At 37.8% G+C, this 12,795-nt stretch overlaps 1 protein-coding gene across 1 annotated transcript; it reads left to right on the top strand.

Annotated features, from left to right (window-relative positions):
* Positions 1 to 340: 340 nt before the first annotated feature.
* LOC104493522 (RNA-binding protein 33-like) lies at positions 341 to 11,196 on the top strand (the record flags this gene model as incomplete). Its single annotated transcript, XM_010136218.1, has 5 exons — positions 341 to 434; positions 4,618 to 4,666; positions 6,638 to 6,714; positions 8,795 to 9,095; positions 11,086 to 11,196. Coding segments are annotated over 5 exons (632 nt in total), but the record flags the coding sequence as incomplete, so codon positions are not given.
* Positions 11,197 to 12,795: the final 1,599 nt, after the last annotated feature.

Genomic DNA, 12,795 nt, shown 5'->3' with positions numbered 1-12,795 from the left:
GGAAGGCGTGTGCATGCTTAGTACACGGTGTAACCTGCCTCAGTGACTTGCAGTGTTTTTAATGCCCCAGTTGAGGTAATTGAGGGTGTATTGGTTTTCCCAAGAAGGGTTGGACCAGATGATCCTTGAGATCCCTTCCAGCCTGGTATTCTATGATTCTACAATACCAGTTGGTTTTTTTATTATTGAAGCATGTTGGCATTTATCTGTTTTTCTCATGTTAAAATGGAAAGTAAAGAAAGCTATTTTGGCATCTTCTAAAAAACAGCACCCCCCAAAAAATCCTGCCTAAGTGGTTACTTCAGAAACCTTTAATTTCTGTAAGAATTATTTAATGTAGCCACCTTCTTTACAGATGATGACTTTGATCAGTTTGATAAACCTGGTGCTGAAAGGTCTTGGAGGAGAAGAGCCGGAGATGACGACTGGGACAGGTAGGTAGAATATTTTCATGTTCAGTTTCTGTATGCTGGATTGCATTGCTCTGTTGTTCCATTCTGGCATTCTGCAGTCTAACACTTAGAGTAGGGCACATTCAGATACTAATGAAGATGTTGGTTGGTGTGCATGTGTCAGCTGATGCTAGATTGTGCCAAATGTATACTTGCCTGGAGGAATATGGAGAGCACTATGAAGAGATACCATTTAAAATTGCATAAATACAAAATATTTGTGGTGTCTAATTAACTTTGCAGTTAATGTGCTGGTTTTCTTTATAAATATTTAGCAGATCTCAATGGTTTAAATAGTTAGGTTTTGCTAGTACTTGAATTTGCCCAACATATTTTTTTTTTATTAGATGTTTGAAATCTTATCCTCAAAGTCCTACTTCAGTTTTACATTGGGGGAGAGTAATGGAGCTTAGGTATGGGCTTCTGTTGGAAAAATATGTCTGTTGTCAAGATTTAGAAGTATGTATGAATTTGGTTATTTTGGGGGAGAATGAGAGCATGTTCTCTTATGCCAAGACACTGGCTGGGAGAGACCTGAATCGAGCTGCTGGCTAGACTTGTCTATTCTTTCCAGAAGAAAGCTTTTCACTTCTTTGTAATTTTTTTTTATTATTATTATTCCTTTTTCGTAATAGAGAGACTTGTTCAGACTTTGCCAGTGGTTTTCACTGTAAAAGGGGGAAAAACCATTCCAATTAGATTTTTTTTTGTCTTTTCTAATAAAGTGATTGTAAAAAACAAATTTTATTCCAAAGTAGTTTTCCAGTCAGCTGAACTCTTGGAATGAATCAGCTACTCTACATTTATCGTCATTCCAGAGGGATTAGTTTCCTTTTCCGTGCTTTTCTGCTAGGTTAAGTGGGTAGTTTTTATTGCTGTAGGAGGTAAGAGTGAATAGGGAATTTGGACAATAGCTTCAGTGTACAGGGTGTTCTGCTGTGTGCTGGTGAGGGCTGTCTGCTCTCTGTCATGCCAGCACAGCTGTTCATGGGTCAGATGGTGAACTGCACCAAGGAAGTGATCGGGTTTGGAGTATAATTAAAAGAACTTGCTCAGGCTGCACCTCTGTACCGTGGTGCCTCCCAGCCCCAGATCTGGGTGTTCAGAAGTATTGAAGCAAATATTGCAGACAAAATGCTTTGTATTAGATATTTTCTGAACTTTTTGCCTTTGTTGACTTTATGGTATGAGTAGGTGAGCTTTTAGGTGCTGGCTGGTCACATTTGTTTTTGTCTGCCCTACTCTTGCAACTTCGGACACTTTGGAAGAGCCAAAAAGCTGTTCTGTCAGAAACTGTAAGCTTACTGCCAATGGTAAGCTCCCTGTGGCAAAGCCAGTTTTATAGGACTTGAGAAAGTGAAAATACCCTATAACCTAAGCTGAGACTTTGAAGCACACAAGTGTTCAGTTTCAGAAAAAAGCTTTTGTTTATGTGTTTATTAATAGTTGCATATAATTTAAAATAGATGATCAAAAATTGTATTGTTTATTCTTAACTGAAATCATAAGGCAAGTGGTTTCAAGTGCAATGCTGGAGATTCCATAGTTTCATCTTGCTGATCACTTCAGAAAATGTGTAGTGGGTTTCTTTTTAATTATTATTACTAATTTCTTTTTAGCACAAGGCTGTATTCAGAAGTGTTAAGTTCTGTGGCTGTCAGGGCAGTTACAACTGCTGTACATGCATATGTTGTTGCCTAATGTAACTGCTTAAATTTTTTAACTGCTGGCCTAATTTGCTGTAGGACACAGCTTCTTGAAGATGGAAAAAAGGGTGAATGAACACAGTAGACATGTTTTCTTTTTGTTTTAATCCTTCGTGCTCTGCTTTGCAACCTAAATCACTTTTTTGGAGGGGAAGGGTGAAGGGGTTATGGTGTTAGTCATATATCTTGATCAGACATCAACTTTTACTGTGTTCCTCCTTAACTGAGTCCCATCCCCCAGACATTTAAATAATTTTTAATTTCCCAATCTCTTCCCGTTTTAAAGACAGGAGGGTGGTAACTGAGCTGGAAAGCTCCTGTTATTTGAGAGTACAAATGTAACATTGTTCTTGGAGATTTTTTCCCATTACATTTTTTTACAAAACACTTCTCCTGAAACACTTGTGCTCTCGCTACTGCTCATATTTAATGAGGCATGCTCTTGAAATTGGAGGCCAGAAAGGGCCAGTCTGACGTCTTTATCATGGGCCGTTAATTTATACATTTTTGTCTCTAGCCCAAAACTTGGGTTTGGGAAAAACACTTGGTTCGGGTGCTTGCCTGTGAGATGTCAAGGTTGATGGAGCAGGCTTCTGCTGAAATTGCCTGTTCTGACCCTTTTCTGATATTATGCATTTCTCTCCACTGGCAGAAGATGAAAATTTTCTACTTTCTGTTGTCTATTATTATTTTCTCATTTGGTGAGCCTAATTTATTCAGTGAGGGGAATGTTGAGTATTGGGAGTTGAGGAAGGAAAGAAAATGGGTCTGTCTCTTCTAAGAGTAGTGAACTCTTAGATTCTTAACCCTAATTTCCTAGAATTGTGGTTTTGGAAAGACCTTTGTGTCTGGCTGATAGTGAGGATGAGTTGCCTTTGGAACTATCACAGATGTGTACTTTTATTCCTGTTTATGTGGCTTTGTGTGGTATCAGATTGCAGCTTTTTTTTTTTGTCTCTTTTTCCTTAGTTAACCTCAGATCTTCAGTATCTGGTTTTATTTTTTTAATAGTCAGATTTGGTAATTCTGGTCCCTCTTTCTGATAGGTGACTTCAGATTTGACCATTTTAAGAGAAACTTGAGATAAGTTTTGCTTTACTGTGTGTTAAGGAAGTTTCAGCTCAAACTGGGACACTGTGCAGACTTCTCACTGTTACTTTATTTAAAAGTTATCAATGGTGATTTTTCTTCCCTTAATTTATCAATGAAAATGTTGAATGATATTAAATATTTTAACAGGTTTTGAGGGCGTTCTGTGAAACATGTCTTTTTCTGTTAGGAGCTTCATTTACATGCTATAGCTAATTTTTTTGACTGTCAAGCAGTAAGTCGAAGGTTTTAAAAATCCAGAATACATATGTAATTAATTCTTTTGACCAAGTGTTGTAACTTTTTTTTTTAAGAATCACATGGAGGATGCTTTTTAGTAATGTTTTGAATAGCTTTAACTATGTTTAGATAATTAATCTTTCATTTTCCTTTTCACTCTGGATTTCTTACTACTTGAACTTGCTTTTTGTCTTTGAATGCTGCTGTAACACATGGTTTTGCTGTCTTTTTAAATTTCTCTAGTGCAGTTTTATTAAACTGTCAGTAGTGGGCCGTAGGGCTGGGAAATATTTTCAAACCTTTTGGTGCATTTGTCAAATTACTAGCAGCTGAAGAGATCAGTGACCATTAATGTTACGTAGAGTTTCTGCCTCTGAAATAAAGTGCTTAATTTTTAGTCAGTTTGCTCTTTAGAATATATTGTAAGTCTTATGTCTCAATTTTTGTTTAATGTTGCAGTGAGCACAAAACAATTGCTATTTGTTAATGTTCAGTCATTCCTGGAACTGTTTGAGGTCAGTGACTATGGACAAATACTGTGTACTGGTGATAACGTCCAGTTTAGGGCTGATTTGGAATATCATCTGTTCTCTTCTAGCCCGTAAGATATTTATTCTCCCTCCTGCATTATCTGTACAGTAACCAGCTCTGAAAGAGATCTGTCTGCAAAAACAACTTTTAGCACTTATTTATGTCTTGGGATTGGCTTCCCCATTTTCCGGTATAGTCCTAAGGAACTCTTACACATATTCCCATTCTATTGGGATATTTAATGTTATGTAGTATCTAAGGCAGAGATACTTGGTTTTGTCTTTTTTTGAAAGCGTGCAGGTAGCGATAAGTTCACATTCATGGATTACAGCATATATATCAAATCACATCTCAGTTCAGTATTAGGATAGGCATGTTCTAATACGGGCTTTTGTCAATAATAAGTGTTTTATTATAGAAGGGAGAATTTGTTTAATTTAAAATTTTTCCTTTTTCAACTTGCTGAATGCTTTGCTGAAAGGAAAGCTTTGTGCAGATTCGGGGCAATTGTCAACTTAGTTTTTTAAGGCATATGCCCTGTACAGTGTTTGTTTCTGTTTTCTAAGGTTCAACTTCTTAAATTTGCTCATGTTTTCCAGTGAACTCGATGATGACTTGCTTGGAGAGGATTTGCTAACTGGCAAAAAGGTAAGAGATGTGCATTGAAGTGAATTGTTACAGGTATTAAAATGTGGATGATGTTCAACTTACCCGCTTCGGTTGTTTGGTGTGGCCTTTTATGTATTTTACAGTCACCTCTACAAAGCCTGACATCTGCAAGTACCTGAGATCTGCCCTGTTGCCAGAGTGCCCAGAGCTCTGTTTCCTTTTGTGGAGTACCTCCAAGTGTGGCTTTTTGAAGTACAACTTTTAGAAAAAATATTTATTTTCCTGAGATGGTATTTCTTCTTACAACATATGATTCCAAAAGGAGATGATTCTCAAAATTAGTTTCTCTGTAGCTCATACTGACTTAACTGAGGTTTTTTTGTTTGTGTGTTTAATTGTTGTGCCTCCTGAGTGCTGATTACCATTCTGGAGAATTCACTACAACTGCCAGTTTCCTGGCTGTTAAAAGTTACTCACGAAACTACCAGCAGTATTTACTAGAGAGTAAATAGAAAAAATAATCAGTGGCATCTACTAAAGATCCATTCATAGCACACACTGCATTACTGCTTTGTCTGATGGCAAAGAGAATTTCGCCTTCTACAGTGAGGGAAGAATATGGGAGCAGCTAACATTGGAGAACATAAGTGAATGCCCCCTGTGTCTGCTGTAGAATCCTCACTCTCATACCTATTTCCAAACCTAAACTCTCTGAAAAAACCTAAACATATGTTTGAATTTGCCAGTTATCTGCAGGAGATGACAGGGCTTCTGTTTGGGAAATCAGAACTGGCTAGTCACCTCTTTATCTGCTATATGAATTCATGTACAAAATAGTTTTTAAAGTTTAATTAGAGATTTATAGGTTTGTTAAAAACTCAGATCTAGTAAAAGCTGAGTTTTAATTGCACTTAATCACACCCTGAATGTTGGAAGTCAGCTTCTTGAAATTAGTCTGTAAGTAATCCCTGTTAAAGATAGGAAGTTCCTTTGTGTTGTTGGTTTAAAAAATAAAATTAAATTCTAAGTGGATAGGAATTGCAGATGGGTATCTGCAATCTGTAACAGTTATCAAAATCATAATCAATTAACATTACCTACATCTTTGTAGTTGAAATGTGAGCAATAAAGCTGCTTTTTTATCTGCGTGAATACTAACCAATACTAGATTTCTCCAATATATTGTGTGTTCTTGTGCTTTTTTGATTCTTGTTTTCCATTTGCTGTCTTTCAGGGCTCTTGAGTAGTATCTGTGGGTATGGACTCATCTGGTGGAGTAATAATAAATTTCTCAGGAAGTTTTCCCTGAGCTGTTTAGCCTAAACTGTCTTCTACTTAATCTCATTCCAGTACTTTTAGATAAATCTACCCTTGTATAATCTTTTTGCCCCTATTACTTTAGGGGATGGAAATAATGTTGCTGAGCAAAACTGCAGTTATCTCTTCCTAGTGGGTAATTATTTAAAAGAAGAAAGATAAATGAAACAACTGAAAGCATGATAGACAAATTAGGAGGAGTTCAGAAAAGGCATGATATTTTCTGCACTTAGAAAACAGTTACGGTTTTTCAGTTTTCTTCGTATCATTGTATACTTTCCCCCAGTCTCCTAAGTATCTCTATTCTGTAGAAACTGCAGTAACTTAGTGGGTTTTCTTGATTCGCCTAGTGGGTCAAGGTCATAAGGCAGTGTGCTAAAGCCAACCTTTCTTTCTTCCTGGTATTTCTTAAGTGAGTTGTCACCTCTGGCTGTATTTGGGAATATGTAAGTGAAAAATGTTGATAGCTTGGCGAGTTGGAGTTCTAAAATTTCCATAAGACTGTCAAACACATGTTTTTCAGTTTATTGTCTTGTGTAGCATAATTTTTCGCACTGAATTTGGTAATTTTATTGAGGATAATTTGAGATTTTTTTTCTTCATAAAACATACTTAGTGTTCAGAAGTTTCAGTAGTTAGTTAAAACTTTATATCCTGTTTTTATGTTCATGGTTGACTTTTTCTAAAACCTAGAATCAGTCAGACTTGTCAGACGAAGAGCTGAATGATGATCTTCTGCAAAGTGACAATGAAGAGGAACAAGAATTTCGGTATCTCTTTTTAAATTTTATGTTTTAGATAACTCGGTTATTAATGACTACTACTGCTGACAACTAGAAATGCTAAACTGAAGTTACTGATATATACTTAAAATAGTTTTGCTTTTTACCTAGCCAGCTACTTAATGATGTATGTATTATGTGTTCACTAGCATTGCTACCATTTCAGTAAAATTGTTTTTATTTGAATCAAATAAATTTAACTCAAATCTATAAAAAAAACTTCTAAAGAAGAAACTGTGTCATGTCCTGTGCATTTAGAATTAGTTGTAAATACTTAGAGCTCTTGTTCCATGCCTTCTTGGTATTGTTGTAGACTTCCTTCCTGTAAAGTCCTTTTCTGCCATCTTGCTTTTTAAAACATCTTACCTTCTAAGACCCTGAGAAGGGAAGCTTCATAGTTCGTAAGGCTTGATTTGTGCCTTAAATACTTGTGTGCAGTTACACAACAGAAAATTTTGGACTGAGTTTACCAGCTTGAGCAGGTACTTGCATGGGATTTTATTGAGGATCCTGCCCTGTGAATCCTCTGTTGGTGATACAGCTCCACAACTGAATTATGGGTATGACAAGTCAAAATGAGTGTCTTGACACTTTTACTTGTCAGCAGGGATGCAGTGGTAAGGAAGGTGCTCGTGCTGCAGAAGTGATGCAGTACCATTGCTGAATTTAATGGCCTGTGTGTTGTGTCAGCTTTTCCTCTACTTATTATGTGCGATGCAAGCATGTTATCTGAAGGGGTTTGAATATATGTGTGGGTTTTTTATATAGATATGTGTGCGTTACTCTGAGATCTCTTTTCTGTCCTTGGCTGGAATTAGGATAAGGAGCCCTGTCCATGTGTTGGACTGACACAGGGTTTGGTCTCTCTATTGGCTGCTGTTTTCTTCCCTGCAGGAGTGAGGGTTGGACTGTTCCCTTCAAAATGGGGAAACCCAGTTACAGTCCTTGCAGTTTCTTCTCTGAATTTCCTCCTGGGTAGCAAGAGGAGGGCTGTGTGACTGCATGAGTGATGAGAAAGTATCTGAAGTGTGATAATACTGCTCAGTGGAAGCAGGTTTCTGTAGACGAGTCTTGCATTTTTAGCAGTTTTGCTGCCAGAGAATGAGAGCCTTGCCTCACTCCTTTCCCCTCACCCTCTGTTGCCATTCAGACTCATTTATGCCTCTGTAGTTGGGAGGATAAAAATGAAGACATTGAGGGATTATCATTGTGTTGAATCTTTGCCATCTTAGAAATGCAAATAGCTCAAAGCAGCCAGGATCTTGTTCCCTCCCAACTTAAAATAGTGAATAATAGTAAAGTAATAAATGAATTTTTAAAAAATCATCTTTATTTTCCTTGTACACGGGACCCTCACATCAAGAAGATCCTCCCTGCCCTGCTTTCCTAATCAGTCTGCAGTTGGTTAGTTGCTCTTTTATGTATTGGTAGAACTAGCTATTGTAAACAGTAAGTTCAGAATTTTGCTTTTCCTCCAGATTATAGACTTGCCAGTTTTTGTATTGATTTTTTTCAGTGTATGTGCCAGTGCTGTTACTAAGTTAGAATAAGTCTTAAGCATTTAAATGTCAGTTCTTCACTACATATTTTACAGTGTTATAGGTATAACATTAAATCTTTTGTAAAAATGTAAGCGTGCATTCAAGATGATCAAGAAGGACCACTGTTAATATATTTAATAAAAATAATTTACTAGTGTTTTCAGAAAGACTGGGAAAACAGATGCAGTTGTAGTAATTTTATGCTTTTTTTGTTGTTAGTTTTGGAATTAAAATTGGAATTAAAATTAAATCCAGTCTGCTTTGGTTACCAAGCAGGACTTTACGCCAGTTTGACCTGCTAAACCATCTGGTTGGTTTGATTCCCCTGGTCAAATAGCCTGCAGCTGGTGATAAGCTGCAGTGCAATATGTGTTATGACAATATGGCATGGAGTCAGATAGTGTGTGAGGTATAATTTTGTCCACCAACTTGGAGGATTTGTACGTGTTGGCTTTGTTTTGCTAAAACTTTGTAAGTAGTTGACTGTTACGCTTCAACCTCTGAATTTTTCCCCTCCTATACCATAGTTCTCAAGGTGTCACAGTTAGCCTCAGTGCTACATCTGGCATGCTTAGACCGTACGACCTCTCTGAGTCCATCAACGATCCATCAATAGAACATGAGTCTGAGTATGACCAAGGAGAAGATGAAATTGTTTATGATAAATCTGAAGCACCCGAAGTGTACGCTTCAGAGTACGCAGAGGAAGAGCACTATGAAGGCAATGATCCTGAACTGACAGAAGACCAAATAGAATATGGGGAAGAGCCTGGAGAAGATGATGAAGTGCTAGACCTTGAAATCAATGAACCCCTGGATGAATTTCCAGTGAGTTTCTTTCTATTGTATCTTTAAAGATAACATTGCTTCACGTGCATAGGGTTTTAGACTGATTTGAAATCTGTTTACCTCCCTAGGGAGGAGGGGAAATTAGACCTATTATCACTGTCTGCCAGTTTCTTTATCTAGGCTGTGACAAAGTTTGTGTTGACAGCTTGTTTGGCGGTAGGTAATGCTCCTTTGTCATGCTGGAAGGCAGTTGAGAATCATGACCTTGAGGATTGTATCCTTAAGGAAGAAAACAGCTTTGTGTGGTGGAGATACACTGCCAATTGTTAGAAGTACTTAATGCAAAAGCTTTTATCCGGGCTTTAGACAAGATCTGATAAAGTCCTTCGAAGGTGAAAAGATTATTGACCTGCTAAAGACATCTTTAAGGTGCTAATATCCCAAAGTGATTGATGTCCTGCTCCTTCATCCTTTTTGTAACTGAGAACTGTCTAAACCTGAATAAAGAGATTGAGGTTAGTTCAGAAAATGTCACCTGCATAATTCAGCATAATTTAAGCAGTGTATATTAGAGAACATGCACTGGATTTAATTGCTAGTGAAATGATTTAATCTTAATTAAAACTGTATGTGATCAGTGAGGTGTTCTAAAATACAAGTAAATGTAAAGGTTTTGCTCTTGTTTTATGTTCATAATTGTTCAGGATTGAACCCTTTCATATATAAGCACTTGCAGAATGCTTTAAGAATTTTATGGGTTCGATGGGCTGGAATATGGTATTAATGTATGTGCTGTAGATGCATGTTTCCTTTGGTAAGAAAGTACTGCAGAGTTTGCTTCATGAATTTGTAATCAAAGGATGTAGAAGTACTGAAGCAGATGGGGCAAACAGTTGATGGGATCTTTAGGATGCCATTGCTGGGATCTGAATGAAAACCATTTTGGTTATGTTCTTCATCAAATTATTGCCTGTTGAGAAGCCCTAATGATACCTTGTCAAGGGTTAGGGCTGGGTGAGCCACTAGATGAATGACATACGCTCTCTATTAATTTAACCCTCTCTCTTCCCAAAGGGGAAGAGAAAGGGAATAAGGGAGAGAGACTTACGGATTTTAAAAGAAAACTAAAACTGGTTTAATGAAAATAATAGCAATAAAATGAGATGTATACAAAACCAGTTTTGAACGAGGGGAAAGAGAAAGAGAATAAGGGAGAGAGACTTGTGGATTGGAAAAGAAAACTGCTTTAATGAAAATAATAAAATTATATGTAAAAATATACAATACCAACACCGAACCTAACCCTCCTGATGGCAATCACATCACCGTCACCTCTGATGCTTGGGGCAGGTGCTGGGGAAGTCCCAGACTGGACTCGGTGGCAAATGGGAACTGAATTCAGGAGCTGGATTCTGGAACTGGATTCAGAAATGCACAGATTGGGATCAAAGGCAGAACAGACAAGAGTCCTCCTGATGCTGACCATCGAAGAAAAGAGCTTGACCCATGTGATCCCTCCCTCAGCTTTATACTGAGTGTGACTTATATGGGATGGAACACCTTGTTGGTCAGTTCAGGGTCACCTGAGATGTCTGCTGCTTCTCGCAGGTGCAGCCTCTAACTTATTGCATCCCCAGTGTGGTACACAGGATTTAGCAGTGACTTTGGTCTTCACAGGAGCAACTTTAGCCAAGAGCCCGTCTGCATCCCAATCCTTCGTATTGACTGTAAACATCAGGTGCTGTCGCTTCTCAAAGCAGACACTGTCTGTGAAAATACACTGTTAACTTCAGGAAGTGCCGTCACTGAGCTGGAAAGTGAAATCACTGAACAGAATGAGTTCTGTTCTCACCCAAACCGGGATATACTTTCTATGATGTATCGCTTAAAATTGACAATTCCGATAGAAACAGAACTTTTCTTTCACTCCTGCAAACAGTAACAGTGCATACAGACCCTGTCTCTTAACAGATTTGTGCTTCTGTAAAATTGGCCTATGTGTTTTCACCTTTGTATGTTATTGCCCTAGGATGAAGATTACATGCAATCATATAATGAGCAAGCAATGGAAGAACATGAAGAATATGCCGCTGATGAGGAGCTGGAAGAATCCCAGGCAATGACAAATGAATCAGAAGAGGTATGCTGTGAATTGAATGAAAACTTAAAATAAGTAGTTATTTCAGAATTTGAATTTGTAGAATTGCACATATTTCAGGGTAAAATCTGTTGCAGCTTTGCCAGTGTTGAATTATTGGTGATATTACTCTTTGTTTAAGATTAATTGTCATAGCATCTAAATTGTCAGCTACATAAGATCCCCTCTCCCCCTTGGGATAGAAATCATAAGGGAGAGCACAGAATGATCATGTTTCATTTTAGCTTCAACATTAGAAACTTGAGGGGCCCTTTTGGGTAGGAGAATGACTGCATGCAGTCTTAAAGGCTATGGTACCTCACTTTCCAAATTGATAATTTGCTGCTGTTTGGAGTGTAGATGCAATTCTTGAGTATCCCACTTCCAGGGGGAGTCTGATGATGGAAGGATCTGTATGATAGAAAGGCAAAGATCAGATTGTTTGTAGTTTTGAAAATAGTTTGTGTTGGGACCAAAATTTCTGTGAAGTTTATCTTAATTTTTGGATTAGGAAAAAAGGGTAAGTTCCTTCATTTGCAAGAAGAAACCTTACGCCAAAACCCAAAGTATGCATTCACTGGTTATAAGCTCAAACAGTGGTATCTTACCTGTTACGAATTTGCAGCATGTTTTTGATGTGGAATTTTTTCCTTTCCCCATCAGGAATCTCCTTTAATATTACTTGTATTCCAGTTCTTAGTTAAATAGGATTGAATGGATTACCTGCAGAGAAGTGTAGTCGGAACGCGTTCCCTCTTTGGGGCTTTAACTCACCAGAAAATTAATTCCTCAAAGACATAGCTGTGTTATTCTATGAAGTACTAACAAACAGGCTTGCTATGATACTCTAGCTGTAACAAACTTATTACAATAAGTTTGCTTTTTGGTAGGTGGAGAGAGACACTGAAAGGGGCCGCATGCATTGTTCAGTTTTTGCTGTTGCGAGCATCTTACACCAAATGTACCTTAACGTAGTCAACTTCCTAGGTGTTAAGTCTACCCTCCAAAGAACTGTTAAACAGACTCTTTTTATTCATTCACTGGATTATATAAACTTTCCTTCTGGTGTTTTAAAAATGGACTGATGCGTTTGTGCTATCCACAGCCACAGTCTGTATGAGATGATGAAAGCACTGCACATTGTGTAAAATTAAGTACATAGCTGAGATTCACTGTCAGTCAGTCCTCCTGCTTTGAAGCACAGCTTCATTTTCAGAGTATGAACTAGTGAGAATTCTGTAGTATTTATGTTGTTTGAATTTGTCCAATTCAGAATTAAATTCTTTTAATTCATTGCTGCTTCAGTGTTAGCTTCTGGCAGAAGCCTCCACCACTTTTCTAGCTGGTAAATGTTCTTTGTTCCACCTTCATAATGGTTTGTGTGGAAGGAACCTGGTTTACCCTTTATAACGCTCACCTGTTTTGTACATCTTGGCAATCTCTGACACAAAGCTCCCAGTACACTGGACACCATGTTTAGGAGGATCCTGTACTAAGATCAACTTCTATCATGCTGACGTGTTTTTTCTCCTGCTTTCCTTGGGCTATGTCTGTTATCACTCCTGCAGCTGCCTGGTAAGCTGTTCAGGGCAGGAGCACACA

This window comes from Buceros rhinoceros, unplaced genomic scaffold (assembly GCF_000710305.1).
Source record: "Buceros rhinoceros silvestris isolate BGI_N320 unplaced genomic scaffold, ASM71030v1 scaffold1615, whole genome shotgun sequence".
In the NCBI taxonomy this organism is placed as follows: domain Eukaryota; kingdom Metazoa; phylum Chordata; class Aves; order Bucerotiformes; family Bucerotidae; genus Buceros; species Buceros rhinoceros.
Note: the sequence above shows the minus strand (reverse complement) of the source record. Positions and strands in the feature narration are given on the sequence as shown.